General features: G+C 31.7%; 2 protein-coding genes across 6 annotated transcripts in view; one reads left to right on the top strand and one right to left on the bottom strand.

Moving 5' to 3' along the window:
* Nucleotides 1-10,305, bottom strand: part of LOC142324939 (uncharacterized) — a 69,091-nt gene extending 58,786 nt beyond the window's left edge. For 3 of the 4 annotated variants that reach the window (XM_075366091.1, XM_075366092.1, XM_075366094.1), the window contains exon 1: nt 10,148-10,305. In XM_075366091.1, coding sequence (XP_075222206.1) covers nt 10,148-10,270 — 123 coding nt within the window. In that variant the 5' untranslated portion in view covers nt 10,271-10,305. Of the gene's footprint in view, nt 1-9,758; nt 10,044-10,147 lie in introns of those variants that run through there. The other variant, XM_075366093.1, reaches the window with a different exon arrangement.
* Nucleotides 10,306-10,626: 321 nt separating this feature from the next.
* On the top strand, nt 10,627-17,234 carry Atg10 (Autophagy-related 10). Of its 2 annotated transcripts, none has more exons than XM_075366089.1 (2): nt 10,627-10,715; nt 15,733-17,234. In XM_075366089.1, the coding sequence occupies exon 2, from the start codon at nt 15,874-15,876 to the stop codon at nt 16,537-16,539; it is 666 nt and encodes a 221-aa protein (XP_075222204.1). In that variant the 5' UTR covers nt 10,627-10,715; nt 15,733-15,873; the 3' UTR covers nt 16,540-17,234. The 2 variants fall into 2 exon arrangements, with proteins under 2 accessions (XP_075222204.1, XP_075222203.1); XM_075366088.1 differs by having other exon boundaries at nt 10,663-11,091.
* Nucleotides 17,235-18,190: the final 956 nt, after the last annotated feature.

Genomic DNA, 18,190 nt, shown 5'->3' with positions numbered 1-18,190 from the left:
CAGAACTACACCATATGAAAGAGAATTAGACTGTTTACTTAGTGCAGATTTCACTTTATTTTCTGGCATATCACAATAGTTCTCACTGTTGACTGTATGTTTTGTTCTTCCAAGTAATCACAATAAACTGGGCCTTTATTGCCGCAAAAAAATCATTAGCATTACCTTACCAGCTAATGCAAATGTTTTGAATTTTTCCTACTAGGCAAACTGATGTTTCCATTCCATCCTCCAATGTTTGGATTCCAGCTTAAAATGACTAATCCAAGTTTTCATCCAACATCACTACTACAGGACTTAAAAAGCATTACTTTTCCAATACAATCGAGAGTTAAAAATCCATACGATTTTGAGTCACCTGTCTTTGAGCCTATTCTGAACATGTTTTACAATAATTCAACTTATAATTAACAGAAAATTTATAAATATACAAACTTTATTGTAGTGTTCTAACATCCAAGAGTGACTTTCATCCAGTTTTACACCTTCAGAAGATAAAAATCTTATCACAGTACGCTGTTTGTTCATTCACGGTATATTTCAAGCACAGCCACAATTTTTAAATAAACAAGAGTTATAATAATGGAAATTGTGGACGAAATGATTCCGGAACCGATTTAAACTTTCTCCATACTTAAAATCTCAATTAAAAAAAATCTGTTTGCGCCTCCACGTTGGTTCATCTGGATAACCAGTTAGAAACGTGGAGATTTCTACTGGTGAACTAAATCGAAATCACCTCTCTGGATCACATCCAGAGTTGTAACTCGGGAATTTATTCCCACCCAAGGCTGACTTGCCTTTGAAAGTCAAATATGGAAGGTCTTTTAAGAAAAAATCCACCGTCTGGTAAATACCAGAGAAGGCTGCACTCGGATCCGGTGGGCAGCTGCTTAAAAGATAACAATGAATCTGAGCGTTTGGAAACACCCAAAAACAACACAACTTCAAAATTGAGGATAAGACACAAGCAAATAAACTACATTGCCACTCACAACATTAATTCTCTAACTCAACCAGGCAAACTAAAAACTCTAACAGACATAATGGACAAACAAAATATCCTAATCGCAGGCCTTCAAGAAATGAGAAACACAGATCGAGAGCCGTTTGAATCTCAGGGTTACAGAATTTACAAAGGAATCCCCGGGAAACGTGTGAAGAATTGTCCACAGTTCGGAACAGGATTTGCAATCAATCTTAAAATAATTGACTCAGTCGTAGAATTTAAGTCTTACTCCCCCAGGATTTCAACCTTAACCCTAAAATCAGGCAATAAATTCTACACCATAATAAATGTCCATGCTCCCACCAATGACAAAAAGAATCTTAAAAAAGATAGAGAAGAGATGGACAAATTCTGGGAACTTCTTGACCAAACTGCAAACAACATAAATAAGACCCACACGAAGATTTTAATAGGGGACTTTAATGCCCAACTTGGTAAAGAAGGAAGATATCGTGATATTATCAGAAAATGGCCTGCCCAACAAGAACGGCCAAAGACTTGTCGAATTTTGCAGAAACCATAATATGATCTCAAAATCCACCTATTTTATGAGAAAACCAAACAAATTGAAGACTTGCAAACACCCAGATTGGAATAAAGGAGAATGGCAACTGGATCATGTTTGCATGGACCGGAATTATCACAAGGAGATTTATAATGTAAAAGTCTTGAGAGGAACAGATACTGGATCGGACCATTACTTAATTAAAGTTAAAATAAAATTCACCCCGCATAAAAAGAAAAAATCCCAACCTAAAAACAAAAGAGCTTATGATCCACATAAATTAATAAACAATGCCATCTTTGAAGAAACAACAAAAAAAAATCAAATTAACTAATAATTTAAAAGAACTGACATCCCAACTGAAAGAAATAGCTGAAGAACTAGCCCCTATAAACCCAAGAAAAAAACACCAATGGTGGAATGAAGAATGTGACAAAGCAGTCAAAGACCGACACCGGGCTTGGATCAACCACCAAACCCAGAAAACTGAAGAATCTAACCATGAATTCACCAAACAAAGGAAAATAACTCAGAAAATTATAAGAGGAACCAAACGACAAGCCCAAAAAAACTTGATTCAGCAAATAGAAGAAAGTTCCAAGAAAACTAATTTACGAGACTATTATAAAATTTTTGGTCAGGCTCTTCAAAGATATGAACCACCCACCCTTATGCCAAGAGGAAAAAAAGGAAATATGGCCCACACCAATAAAGAAAATGCTGAAATTTTGGCAGAAACCTTCAATAGACTCCTCAACTGTGACGACCCCCCAGAGCTTTTTGAGATTGACACTGAAACTCCAGTTAAAACTTCACCAGTAAATATCAACCCGCCAACAATTCAAGAAGTTCTCGCAACCTTAAATGAAATAAAAAACTACAAAATCCTGTCGAGAATCATATACAACCGATGAAAAGACCAACTTGAACTGGAACTTGGGGAATACCAAGGGGGATTTAGGCCATGGAGAGGTTGCCCGGAGCAAATAATATCCCTAAAACTTATGATGGACTTATATAAAAGACGGAAAAAACAACTAATAATCACCTTCGTCGACTTTAAAAGGGCCTATGATTGTATACACTGACCATCCATGCTGAATATTCTGAGAAACCTGGGCCTTCACCCTAAACTCGTAAACATGATAAAATTAACTTTAACCAATACCCAGTCCAGAGTGAAATTCAGAGGTGAACTCTCTCAACCCTTCTGCATAAAAACTGGATTGAGGCAAGGAGACGGCCTCTCACCACTCCTTTTTAACTGCGCCCTTGAATTTGTCATGAGAAAATGGTATGAAATAAATCCCAAAAATATAAAAATGGGTACTAAGAAAAACTCCATCACACTAAATTGCCTAGGATTTGCAGATGACCTCGCTCTTTTAGCAAATAATATTCAAGAAGCCAAAACACAAATCATGAGCCTTCAAAACCTAGCACAAAAGATAGGGCTTCATATCTCTTTCGAAAAAACTGAACTAATGGCCATAGATCCTCTGGTAATAGAGCACATTACGGTAAAAAATCAGAAAATTAAAATAGTAAAACAATTTAAATATCTAGGGAAGAAGCCAAAACACAAATCATGAGCCTTCAAAACCTAGCACAAAAGATAGGGCTTCATATCTCTTTCGACCTCCTCTATGAATCATGAGACCTTGCCGTTGGTGAGGGGGCTTGAGTGCTCAGGGATACAGAGTAGCTGGACCGAAGGTGCAACCATATCGGAGAGGTATCTGTTGAGAGCCAGACTAAGGAATGATTCCTGAAAGAGGGCAGCAGCTCTTTCAGTAGTTGTTAGGGGCGTGAGTCAGGACGACTTAAACGGCCGTATCAACATCACTCAGTCCTCTGAGTACTGCGCAGCTGAAAGCAATGGAAAACTACAGCTGCTTTTTTTTTCCAAGAAAATGTGGCTCTGCATTTTCACATAACAATAACGGAGGCGCCTTCCTTGGTAAAATATTCCGGAGGTAAAATAGTCCCCCGTTCGGATCTCCGGGTGGGGACTACTAAGGAAGGGGTCACCAGAAAATTAAAAAATAACATTCTACGAGTCGGAGCGTGGAATGTTAGAAGCTTAAAAAAGGTTGGTAGGCTAGAAAATTTAAAAAGGGAAATGGATAGGGTGAATGTGGATATAGTAGGAATTGGTGAGGTTCGGTGGGAAGAGGAAGGCGACTTTTGGTCAGGTGATTTTAGAGTAATTAACTCAGCGTCAAATAATGGGCAGGCAGGAGTAGGTTTCGTGATGAACAAGAAGATAGGGAGGAGAGTGGAGTATTTCAAAACGCATAGCGATAGAATCATTGTAATAAGGATAAAATCAAAACCTAAACCGACAACGATTGTTATCGTTTATATGCCTACAAGCGCCCATGATGATGATGAGGTAGAGTGTGTATACGAAGAGATTGATGAAGCAATTAAACACGTAAAAGGAGATGAAAATTTAATAATAGTTGGAGATTGGAATGCAAGCATTGGAAAAGGCAAGGAAGGAAATATAGTGGGTGAATACGGGCTGGGCAAAAGGAATGAAAGAGGGGACCGACTTATAGAGTTTTGCACGAAGTATAATTTAGTAATTGCCAACACCCAATTTAAAAATCATAATAGAAGAATATACACTTGGAAAAAGCCAGGCGATACTGCAAGGTATCAGATAGATTATATCATGGTTAAGCAAAGATTTAGAAATCAACTCGTTGACTGCAAAACTTACCCTGGAGCAGACATTGATAGCGACCATAATTTGGTGATAATGAAATGTAGATTGGGGTTTAAAAACCTGAAGAAAAGGTGTCAGATGAATCGGTGGAATTTAGAGAAGCTTGAGGAAGAGGAGGTAAAGAAGATTTTTGAGGAGGACATCGCAAGAAGTCTGAGTAAAAAAGATAAGGTAGAAAATGTAGAAGAAGAATGGGAGAATGTTAAAAAGGAAATTCTTAAATCAGCAGAAGCAAACTTAGGCGGAATAAAGAGAACTGGTAGAAAACCTTGGGTTTCAGACGATATATTGCAGCTGATGGATGAACGTAGAAAATATAAGAATGCTAGTGATGAAGAAAGTAAAAGGAACTATCGGCAATTAAGAAATGCTATAAACAGGAAGTGCAAACTGGTGAAAGAAGAGTGGATTAAAGAAAAGTGTTCAGAAGTGGAAAGAGAAATGAACATTGGTAAAATAGACGGAGCATACAGGAAACTTAAGGAAAATTTTGGGGTACATAAATTAAAATGTAATAATGTGTTAAACAAAGATGGTACACCAATATATAATACGAAAGGTAAAGTCGATAGATGGGTGGAATATATTGAAGAGTTATACGGAGGAAATGAATTAGAAAATGGTGTTATAGAGGAAGAAGAGGAAGTTGAGGAGGATGAAATGGGAGAAACAATACTGAGATCTGAATTTAAGAGAGCATTAAAAGATTTAAATGGCAGAAAGGCTCCTGGAATAGACGGAATACCTGTAGAATTACTGCGCAGTGCAGGTGAGGAAGCGATTGATAGATTATACAAACTGGTGTGTAATATTTATGAAAATGGGGAATTTCCATCAGACTTCAAAAAAAGTGTTATAGTTATGATACCAAAGAAAGCAGGGGCAGATAAATGTGAAGAATACAGAACAATTAGTTTAACTAGTCATGCATCAAAAATCTTAACTAGAATTTTATACAGAAGAATTGAGAGGAGAGTGGAAGAAGTGTTAGGAGAAGACCAATTTGGTTTCAGGAAAAGTATAGGGACAAGGGAAGCAATTTTAGGCCTCAGATTAATAGTAGAAGGAAGATTAAAGAAAAACAAACCAACATACTTGGCGTTTATAGACCTAGAAAAGGCTTTCGATAACGTAGACTGGAATAAAATGTTCAGCATTTTAAAAAAATTAGGGTTCAAATACAGAGATAGAAGAACAACTGCTAACATGTACAGGAACCAAACAGCAACAATAACAATTGAAGAACATAAGAAAGAAGCCCCAATAAGAAAGGGAGTCCGACAAGGATGTTCCCTATCGCCGTTACTTTTTAATCTTTACATGGAACTAGCAGTTAATGATGTTAAAGAACAATTTAGATTCGGAGTAACAGTACGAGGTGAAAAGATAAAGATGCTACGATTTGCTGATGATATAGTAATTCTAGCCGAGAGTAAAAAGGATTTAGAAGAAACAATGAACGGCATAGATGAAGTCCTACGCAAAAACTATCGCATGAAAATAAACAAGAACAAAACAAAAGTAATGAAATGTAGTAGAAATAACAAAGATGGACCACTGAATGTGAAAATAGGAGGAGAAAAGATTATGGAGGTAGAAGAATTTTGTTATTTGGGAAGTAAAATTACTAAAGATGGACGAAGCAGGAGCGATATAAAATGCCGAATAGCACAAGCTAAACGAGCCTTCAGTAAGAAATATAATTTGTTTACATCAAAAATGAATTTAAATGTCAGGAAAAGATTTTTGAAAGTGTATGTTTGGAGTGTCGCTTTATATGGAAGTGAAACTTGGACAATCGGAGTATCTGAGAAGAAAAGATTAGAAGCTTTTGAAATGTGGTGCTATAGGAGAATGTTAAAAATCAGATGGGTGGATAAAGTGACAAATGAAGAGGTATTGCGGCAAATAGATGAAGAAAGTAGCATTTGGAAAAATATAGTTAAAAGAAGAAACAGACTTATAGGCCACATACTAAGGCATCCTGGAATAGTCGCTTTAATATTGGAAGGACAGGTAGAAGGGAAAAATTGTGTAGGCAGGCCACATTTGGAGTATGTAAAACAAATTGTTGGGGATGTAGGATGTAGAGGGTATACTGAAATGAAACGTCTAGCACTAGATAGGGAATCTTGGAGAGCTGCATCAAACCAGTCAAATGACTGAAGACAAAAAAAAAAATCTCTTTCGAAAAAACTGAACTAATGGCCATAGATCCTCTGGTAATAGAGCACATTACGGTAAACAATCAGAAAATTAAAATAGTAAAACAATTTAAATATCTAGGGGAAATAATAACTTATAATTTAAATGAAAAAGTGACATGACAAAACAGGACAAATAAAATGATTAAATCCCAAAAATTAACTTGGTCAACATATAACAAAAAATGCCTTTCTGCTAAAACAAAACTTAAACATTATAAAACTGTAGTACAGCCAGAAGTCACCTACGGAAGCGAGACCCTTTTCAAAATCACTCAGAAAAACCGAATTGAAAAAATTCTGAAAATAGAGAGGAGAATTGTCAGAACGTGTATCAATAAAAAACACCAAAAAGAAGGCCAATGGTGGATTGTGCCAAATAAGGTGGTGTATCGAGAAATAGAGCCTGTTACTGATACTATGCGGAAAAAAAGAATCTCTTTCTTTGGTCCTCATAAGGACACCGCAAACAAGACTGTCAAGAAATATCATTGAAAAGCTCTGGTTCCAAAAGCTAGAAGTAGGATGGATCAAAGAAATTAGAGAAGATATGAAAGAATTGGGAATTTCCCTGACTGACCTACAGAATAAAACTGGAAAAAATTACAAAGCTAAAAGATAAAAGCATTAGATTTAAACAAAAGACAGACAAACGACAAAATACAACGAACAGGGTGTTTACGGATGAAGAAAAGAAAGCAAGATCTGAACGGATGCAGAAATACTGGGCAACTCGAAAGAGTAAAATAACACGCATTTCTCAGAAAAGATCCAACTAAAATTGACTTAAGTGGTCCCATGTTGGCCGTAAAAGCATAATAATAAATAATGGAAATTGTTTATGAACAGCTGATATTTTCTACATTGGGTGCAAACTTGATTGTGACGGTAGTTTCACCCATATTAAATAAGTTTAACTATAACACCAAATTAATATTTCTCTGCAGTATTTTCACAATTTTCTGTGCCTAGGTAGATAACCCATGACTTCTGGCAAAAATATTGGGCAATTTATCAAAATAAAGTACTATCACATTTTAAACATCATACATGCTATAATTACAATTACTTTAAACTGAAAAAATTATAAAACCAAAATGACAATAAATACGTAATTAACATTTAAAATTAAAAGTCTATTACTCAAGAAAATAGCACACTCATTACAGAATACTGGATTCTGTGACCGAACATTGTAAAACATCTTAGGAGAGCTTTGCAATTTCCTTAAAGCCTGTTCCAGTTGTTAAGCTCATTAACAAGAGCAGGTTTGCAGGGTTAAAACCAAAGATCTTCTTCTCTTAGTTTCTGAGGTGTTGATGGAGGGTAAATCTGAGCAATAACCTCATAAACTTCAATTTCTTTCATACTATACCATAGCAGATATGCTTAGTATCAGGAAAACAAAAGATCTAAATGTTGGCAAGCAGATTTGGACAGCATTTAACTCATGAAAGATCAAACCCATGCCGCAGTAACACTCTCGTCAATTAGCAACCAGCTTTATGAGTTACGGTGACCTGTTAAAATCTAATTTGTCCAGTGGGGAGGGGTTGGAGTTAAGGTTTAGATAAGAGTTTTGAGGAGAGAGATTAGGAATAATATACCAAGATATGGCAATATGTTGGTACACTTGATCAAGTTTATATTTAAACAGAAATATATCACTATAGAAAAGACAACACAAGTTCCGTGCTATTAATCATGTATATGATGGAGAATCAAGACCACTATTATTAGTCATCTTCAACAACTGCCTGAGTATGAATCTGACAACTATTAAGGTTAGTTTATCATTTATTTTGCATTCTGACAATTTATGTTGTTCAAATAATTACTCAGTATTATTAAAGAGAGACTTTTTCCTGGTTGACTTAAGAGATCTAAGCAGGATTCCTCAACAATATCAGAGGTATTCAATCAAAATAGAAGAAGGTCATTTCAAATTGAAGACTAACCCAGCAGAAAAGGTTTTTTCCCACTTTCAATTGGCTACTACTGACAGAGCTGCCTTATCAAAATGATGAATGAATATGACTTATTTTCATTTTCTACTTATGCTCATGCACCAAAACACCAGCAATAACAATTTCTTCAACTGAATACTTCTTGTGTAAATCAAATTTCTCACTCAACATGTGTAAATCAAATTTCTCACTCCACATGTGAAAATCACAACTTCAAACAAAACTGTCACTTTGTTGAGTAAATGAAAACAGATGATTAACTTTTATTTACCTCATATACATAGTGTCAGCAACGATAATTCTGAGTTATTACTTTACCATCTTCAATTTTGTTCATACTTTAATACACCATAGTAGATATATGCTTACGATCAGAAAAACAAAATCTAAATGTTAGAAAGGAGCTTTGAGATCAAGTGACCCGTGAAAGGTCAGTCAGTCCATGCTACATTATATATCAGCAATCAGTTTTGTGATTTACAACAACCTTTTCAGACGCTAATCCTTTTGTGGAGACAGGTGCAGGTTAAGGCTAAGCTAGAGTTAGACTTAAGATTAGAGTTATGAGCAATTACCTATCAATGCCAAATTTTTCATATTGACAAGTTTAACAACAGAAAAAGTGAAAATTAATAGTCAGAAATGTAAAATAAACCAACAAATTATCCTTAATATTTCTCAAAAGTCTGAACTGAATTCAGCCGTTGAAGATGGCTGATTGTACTCTTAAGGTACTTGTAATGTGATTCTCTCATAGAAGTTATATACATAACTTTTATCATGGAACATGTAGTTTCATCTCTCTTTGTTATGACTGTTTTTCTATTTAAATATAAATTAAGCCAAGTATACTATGAGATGATGTTTAGTACTGCCATGATATGGTAGTACAAAAGTAACTATAATTCTAACTCAAACCTTAACAATGGATTCACATTAGAACAGTTCTCAATAACCCACAAAAGTAATAGCTAATTGACTACAGTACTTAAAAATTAAGTAGATAAGAAGATACTCGTTTTAAAAATGAGAACATCAGTTTTTTAACAACAAAATTATTGCCAGACAAAATGAAACACAAGGTGCTCTTTCAACCAGATGGCTGACAAACATCCTGGGAATTAATGAACACCGGATTTTTATTCTAATGTTGATTTTATTTTTTACAGCAGATTTCATATTAATTAACATTTTTAACTGCATGTTTGTTATACTGGTTTACAAAGTGCACTTTGGTCCAAATCTGGGATTTCTCAGCCTTGCTTCTTGAGGTATCCCGATAACTTACACGTTTCAAATACTTTTTTATTTTCCGATAAGTTTACAAAGAAATCCTTACCTGCCTTTTTTCTTCAACCACTTCGTCAGATAGTCATTATCAAATACTTGTAAAATATCAACTCGTAACACACTTCTCAATCAAAAGACGTCCAGTGTAAATGATATATCCCGTCTAGCAACAACCGAACGGAAATGTCAGCGTGATTATAAAAAATGGAAGAACTATATAAAGCAAACTTAGGAGTAATTAAGTATAGTTGTTACTAAACTTTTTTTCAAACAGTACTAAATGAATAGTTATTGGACTAATATGAAGTTTTAGCATCTTTTTATTCACCACACTTTGACAAATTGCTGAAACTACTCAGTAGGCAACACTAGTTACCAACTTTTAACTCAGTTTACCAATTAACGAGAAAACAAACACAGGTTATTTTGAATAATTACCTTCTGTAAACGTTCTATCAGCACCGCTTTTACACCTTTACAATCAATATTACGTTTCTCCAACTCTAATTTCAAATCAACAACTCTCAAATCGATCAACTTCTTTAATTCACCTTCCGCCATCTTTAGCTATATCAGAAAATCACCAAAGATATATTTTGCCAGAGGAAAATCGGGATTTCCATCTACTGCCAATTGTAAATTGTATATCATCCAAATTATTTTTTAAATATAACTTATTTTTGACAGCAAATATTAAACAATTTAAAAAAAAAAAAAGTTTATAGATGTACCACATTGTTATAATTTTTTTATCAATGATATAAATTTTTAAAAATTGCAGTATAAATATATATCACGTTTTATGAATGAAATATATAACTTATAGATTTTAGATATACCAAAGTTTTTAATTAATTTTAATATAAGTTAAGAAAAATCGGAAATGTTAGTGGAGCAGTATTGTAAGTTTTAAGAATCGATAGTACAAATAGCTGTCTACTGTCAGTTACCATTAACGTTGAATGCATATATATTGAACTTTTCATCAAAAAATGTGGTTATGTTGGTGTGTATAATTTACTTAGTTTTTGAATTTGTGTGTTAATCATTTTTGTTGTTCGGTATTCCATTACCGTGAAAGGAAAATCAAACAATAAAAATATTTATGAAATTTAGATTTATTGGTGATCTAAAGAAGATTAAATACTGTCTCACCAAAAAATAAATTAGTATACTTATCAGAATGTGGAAATTATTATCCCATTCATTCAAAAACGTAATAAATATATTATTATTTGGCAGCCTGCCCCTGTTGTAAGGTATGGGATCTAATTTGGGATTGTTTGTACTGAAAAATTTTGCTAGGAAAGACATTTGCATTAGTTTTGTCGATATTTTGCCTGACAATAGATAATGAGGATAACAAGGAATTTCCTTTTAAGGTATGTAATCCAGAATTATAGTAATACTGAGTTCCTCCTCATAGCCCCACAGATCCTCCACCTATTTCAGTTTTTCTTGACAAAGATAGTCAGTTGTACTATATTTAACAGGGATGTAGTTTTACCCCTGCTTCATAGAGCAACAAATTATTTTTATCCACCTGCACATTGATTAAAATCAGGGTTTAGTTTGTTCAACCCCAAACAAAACTAATTGTTATGGCAATGAAAAATGCTTAATGAGCATTAAATTGAAACAGATAGACCTAATTAACCAAATTTTATTTGAAAAATACAAACATCAAACAAAACTTTAATTGCAAGGATATTCCAAAGAAACTTGTTTCCAAAAATAAATAAAAATGTCAGGATACTTTTTATGCCACATATTATCACTCAAATATGACTGCAAAATTTCTCTGTGGGTACCAAAATGCTTATGCCTTTCTTTTGTCATGTTGATTTGATGTGATTGGTACACACATCAGTTTGAGGGTCAACAAAATTTGTAGAATGATTGTAAAATGGATGTATGCAAGATACTTACTTAGTTTACTGTAAGCTAACGTAGCCTAACAACAATAAAATGTTGGGGTGGAACAAACTGCATCAGTGCCAAAATCAGTTTAATTAAAGCCAGTGCAATTTAATCTTTCTAATCAAACAGTCTTGGGATTGGAGATTTGTCAAATTATCAGAAAATCCTGATTACTCAAGTACAGATATTTAACCATTAGTTGAACTTGTTTTTGATTGTAGTAAGGTATGTACTAATTAAAAATATTTTTTTATTGCAAGAACATATTTAACTGCTAAGTAAATAAATCTATTGGTAAAATCATAAGATTAATTTAAAACTTTTTGTTGTTAATTGTCAAGCCTTTCACCAGACACATAAGTGGCCTTGATAAAATCTTTTATGTTGAAATTTTTGTAAAGTAATTTCATCATCTGATTTGCTTTAAATGTATGTAAGATACATTTGCCCAGTACATCCTCAATGTTTTGATAAAACTTTGATCTAGCACCTGGGTCAAAGAAGTTGTTTTTTGTAAAAACATCTCAATTTAACCATCTTATGTTTTTACGTTTATGTTTTCATTGCCACCAAGAGAATGTGCAGAAGCATTGTGTAGTAAGAGCAAACCCCTTTCAATATTTGTTTTGTTTAAATCATAAATTTTGTTTCATCTGTTAATAAACTGATAAAATTATCAGTTAATAATCCTGATAAAAATTAGAAGCAAGTCTTCCAGGAAGTGGAAGACTGTGTGTTCATTAGAGTGAGTAATGATGCACTGAATGTAGAAATTTTATTATATTTACCAATAATTTTGTTCATTATTATTATTATTTATTTGTTCATTAGTGGGCGATAATTTGTTTAAATTCACAATAATTTTAACAGATTTAAAAATTTCAGGATTTTTTAGAATTAGAAATTAAACTAAGGATAACAAAATGACAATTCTCTGAAGAGAACTATCAGAGCTTTGGATCAACAAATAGGTGGAAGCTTATGATTCAAAGGTTGATGTTGGAATACACTATAAAGGAGATTCAAAATAACTTGTGCTTAATGCACTAAAAGTTGTAACACTAAAATATCTTTCTTCTAACAGAACAGTAAAATAAATATTAATTTGCCATTTGAATCCTCTTTTATCAAATCTTTTTTAAACTTGAATTGTATATTACAGATTTATACCTTAATAACAGTACAAATAATTGAAATAAATAACAGAAAATAAATTTTAATTAAATATTGAACCAATTTTGAATAGATAAAATAGAAAAAAATTATTGGAATCCACTTGTGATGTATTAAATAAATTTAAATAAGGTAGAGTCTTTCTAAATCCTAGTTAATGTGGTCCATAGGTCCTTCAGATTATGGAAAACTCAAGTTATTCAGCTAAATATTATCATTAATTAATAATAATGTTTTTCATGATTTTTAGGAGTTTCTATTCTAATTTCACACCAAGCGTCCACTGTTTAATAAATGAATCCTTTAAATTTTTTTTAAATATGTTCAATTTGCTACATTTTACTCTCTTTTCCAAAAATATACTTAAGCATCTCTCATTGCAGATTTTCTTGAGTGCTGGAATGACCCCTTGATCCATACATTGAATAAGACTATTTAAAATATTAATAGATGTACAGACTAACATGAGTATGAGTTCTCTGAATATTTGGTGGTAGAAATGTCATTACTGCATATTAATTTCTCATTCAAGTGCGGTGGAGCATTATCAATTAAAAGAAATACTGTCTTAAGTAGTTCTTTTTTATTTAGAAATTTTTTAACTTCTACTACAAATTTATGAAAAAACCAGTCCTCTTAAAAATAATTGGAATAAGAAGCCAAACAATAGACCTAGCAAATACATTTTGAAACATCAAAAAAGATAATTGGTCAGTAGTGTACAATTTTAATTTTTAAGAAACTAAACTCAGGATTGTTGAAAAATTATATTAACAAAGTTTCTGTTACTACAAAGGCTGTATTCTTACTTGTTACGTGATAAAATTTCACAATTTTGTAAAAAGAAACCCATTGCAAAGATACCAAAGACTCAAAATATCTACCTCAAAAAACAATCGTTTTTTGATAAATTTTGATACAAAATCCAAAAATGTATGTTTTAAATTGGATGTATTTGACTATTTACCCACAATGTAATGGAGACAGTATATGAGTTTTGGGTAGGAGGTTGTGTATCTGTGTTTGTTTACATGTCTGTTACCATTTTCCTCAAAAACTATTGGAACGATTTCAATGTGATTTTTTGCATTACATAGGTATCACCTCAGATCAGGTTCTTAGATTAATTTTATGGTTATAGGCCACCAGAGGGTACTACAGTAGATGTTTCTCTAAAATGATTGGGCTGATTTTTATGCAGTTTGCATTGCATATAAACATCCACAGATAGTAGGCCTACTAATCTTTAAAAAGTAATAAATAAAAAATTAAATTAAAAACTTTTAAAGACCTGACAAAAAACTTAAAAAAAACATGAAATAATTAAATAATTGTATGTTTACCTTATAATCCTCTGTGACATTATTTTTTAAGATAATAAAATTTGAAATTTTGATTAACTGTTATGCATGACCTGTAGACTGCATAGATAAGCTTTAAGTATCATCATAGTCACACGTAACAGTTAATTAAAATCTTAAATCTTATTATCTTAAAAACAATATCACAATGTCAAGATTATAAGGTAAAATACTTATATTTAATTATTTCATGTTAGGTTTTTCGTCATGGGTTTTAAAATTTTTTAATTTTATTATCTTTCATAGTTACTTTAATTTAATCTACAATGAATAATTTCATGTAATGAAACGTTTATTAAAAGTAACCAGTTAAACACATCAAAATTCACCTTGAGTTACTTATCCAGAAGAAAAGATTTTCATTAACATATTTGATATGTTGTATTACAAATAAAATGTATGTGCTTTGATTTATGTTATCACAATCAATTAGACAGAGCTCCCAAAATTCATTTTAAATTACCTGATTTAACACATTTTTTTTTACTCATATCTTTCTAGAATTGCTCATGTTGATAGTTGATTTGCTGTTGGATAGAGCTACTAATTTTTTCAGAATTAATTTTCACATTTCATGATTGCTTTTTAAAGTATTGAATAAATATGAGTAATATGATAAATTTTAGTGTATTTAAGTATTGAAGTCATTTGTCATGTAGTCACATAAATTATTTGAACTTTTTTCCAAAGGCAGTACAACTCCATTCACCTGAACGATTAACCTGGTTTTTTTTACAGATTTAAGAACTCCCATTTCTTTTGTAATTTTGAGCGGGTTTATGTAATCTAAGTTGGTACTATGTTCTGAAATACAATGGAATGAAACTAATGTATGAATTATCAAATTAGTAAATTCAAATTTCTTGTAACTTCTTATTAAAGAATATACTACACTAAATGCTTGTACTATACCTATAATTATACATTGAATTTCAAACTGCTCATATTGTAAATAAGAATTCATAATTAAATAAAATGTTCATACTGTAAGTAAAGTTTGAGTATAATATTAATATGTATATGAAAAATGATTTTAAGTTTCTATTTTTTATACTTCACGCTTAATGCAGGTCAACAAGACTTTGATTTAACAACACCACGGCTAGTCCTCTCTAGTCTGAATGAACTGAGTTTGAGTTGAACAGTAACATATTCAATGCATGTTGTGCTTGTTCATTTAATATGTTATTTTTATAATACTTTGTAATTTGTTTAGTTGCATTGAGATCTTAAATGTTGTCCATTGAAATTTGCACATTCTTCTTTGGCATAAACAAATGTATTTAATGAAAAAACACACATAGATTAAAATTATGTTATTTATGGGATTAATTAATATTTTTAAGATAGCCATAGTTAATAGCCTAATGAAAAACTGCATTGAAGAAGATGCTAATAATTAGCTCTAGGATACCTTCGGAGAACAATTCCAGTAAAATTTGAATGTCATTTGTAATTCTAATCTTAATGCATCTGTATTGAAATTAAAGTATTATTTTTTTTGATGAAATGTTTCAGAAAATGTTTGTGACTTGAAAAATTGAGGAATGTGTTTTATTTCTGTTCCAGGTTGAGAATTATTTCAGTTGATTGTTTTCTGTAATTGATAATATTTTATATACAAATAATGAAAAGCCAAAGTTATTTGTTTTTTTTTTTTGCGAGTTATCATGAAGATTTGATGTAAGATTCATAATAAAAGCATTCAATATGTCATCATGTGTAATAGGTATTAATAACAACAATTGTTTCATGTCATGGGATGATTTTATTAATTATTGCGAATTGTTTATTAAAATATCAAATAAAATAAATGATGGTTGGATATTTTATAATAAAAATGAGATCAATTCAGTAGGTGAATCTTATTTATTGAAGAAAGTTGCTAAAATTATTAATAATCCTTCCGTAACCATCAAAAAGCAGTACGATAGCAATAGTGAGAATATTGATGTTAATAACAGTGAAGGTGACTGTAATGAATATAATGTTAAAAATGGTACAGAACTGGTGTTTTGGGAATATCACATATTGTACAGTCCAAGTTATGGTGCACCTTCATTATATTTTAATGCGTGGAAAAGAAATGGACATATATTAACAATTGATGAGATTAATAAACAAAGTATAAATTATAATGACAATAAAATATGTATCATATCACAACAAGAACATCCTTTATTACATCGACCATTTTATTTTGTTCACCCATGTGATACAATAGCCATTTTACAGTCGCATAAATCAATAACATCATCAAAAACTTCATGCAGTGGTAATTCTTCTGTGTGTGGAAATCCTCTTGTCACTTGGTTGAGTACCATAGCATCGGCTGTACAAATTGATCTTTCTTATGAATATGTTAGTAGTAGTTGATATACGACAAACATGTCAAATTCTGTAAACAATATGAATCAAAAACCATATCATCTACTGTAACATTTTCAACATGGCCAGTCAGATCTTACCTTAGTGCAATTGATGTGCTGTATTTAATTCTATTTTTTCCCCTTAGAGCCACTTCTTCTTTTATATTATATAGTCTAAAAATACTTCATTTCACTTTTAACATATATACTGAACTAAGTTTAATTTATTGTGTAGTTTTTTAAAAATAATACTTTAAATGTAAACTGACTTGTATTAACTAATCTGGCCATATTTTTAATCAGCTTCATTTTGTATAGTTTTGTTTTATTAACTCAATTGAGTATTTCAGTCAAGCTATTCAAACTTTTCAAATAATAACAAAAAAAATATTAATTTTTCTATGTATTTTTTACTGTTTTATAGTAATTTAAAAATTGTATATAAATTTATATGTACATTTTTGCAATTTTGAGGTGTTGCATACAGTAGCACTATATATGATTCAGGCTACACAATGTATTTGAAAAATTTTAGTCAAATTTATTTATATTTTTTATTATACATAATAACTAGTTAAAAAACAAAAATATTAACCAGAAAAATAAAATATTAACATGAAAAACCCCAGAAATCTCTGCATCTTATTCAGTGTACATAAATTGCTCAAAAAAAAAACATTAAAGTTTCTGAATTGTAAATAATTTTGTATCTTTTTTTTATTAGTATCTTTACATATTTACCTTAACATTATTTCACATTTTTATATTATGGACTTTTAATCATATCTATTATTTATTTTATAATTGGCAGGCGTTTATAGACCTGGAAAAGGCATTCGATAACGTAGACTGGAATAAAATGTTCAGCATTTTAAAAAAGTTAGGGTTCAAATACAGAGATAGAAGAACAATTGCTAACATGTACAAGAACCAAACAGCAACAGTAATAATTGAAAAACATAAGAAAGAAGCCGTAATAAGAAAGGGAGTCCGACAAGGATGTTCCCTATCTCCGTTACTTTTTAATCTTTACATGGATCTAGCAGTTAATGATGTTAAAGAACAATTTAGATTCGGAGTAACAGTACAAGGTGAAAAGATAAGATGCTACGATTTGCTGATGATATAGTAATTCTAGCCGAGAACAAAAAGGATTTAGAAGAAACAATGAACGGCATAGATGAAGTCCTACGCAAGAACTATCGCATGAGAATAAACAAGAACAAAACAAAAGTAATGAAATGTAGTAGAAATAACAAAGAAGGACCACTGAATGTGAAAATAGGAGGAGAAAAGATTATGGAGGTAGAAGAATTTTGTTATTTGGGAAGTAAAATTACTAAAGATGGACGAAGCAGGAGCGATATAAAATGCCGAATAGCACAAGCTAAACGAGCCTTCAGTAAGAAATATAATTTGTTTACATCAAAAATGAATTTAAATGTCAGGAAAAGATTTTTGAAAGTGTATGTTTGGAGTGTCGCTTTATATGGAAGTGAAACTTGGACAATCGGAGTATCTGAGAAGAAAAGATTAGAAGCTTTTGAAATGCGGTGCTATAGGAGAATGTTAAAAATCAGATGGGTGGATAAAGTGACAAATGAAGAGGTATTGCGACAAATAGATGAAGAATGAAGCATTTGGAAAAATAAAGTTAA

This window comes from Lycorma delicatula, chromosome 5 (genome assembly GCF_047948215.1).
Source record: "Lycorma delicatula isolate Av1 chromosome 5, ASM4794821v1, whole genome shotgun sequence".
In the NCBI taxonomy this organism is placed as follows: Eukaryota; Metazoa; Arthropoda; class Insecta; order Hemiptera; family Fulgoridae; genus Lycorma; species Lycorma delicatula.
The sequence above is the reverse complement of the archived record's forward strand: the minus strand, read 5'-3'. Positions and strand labels throughout refer to the sequence as shown.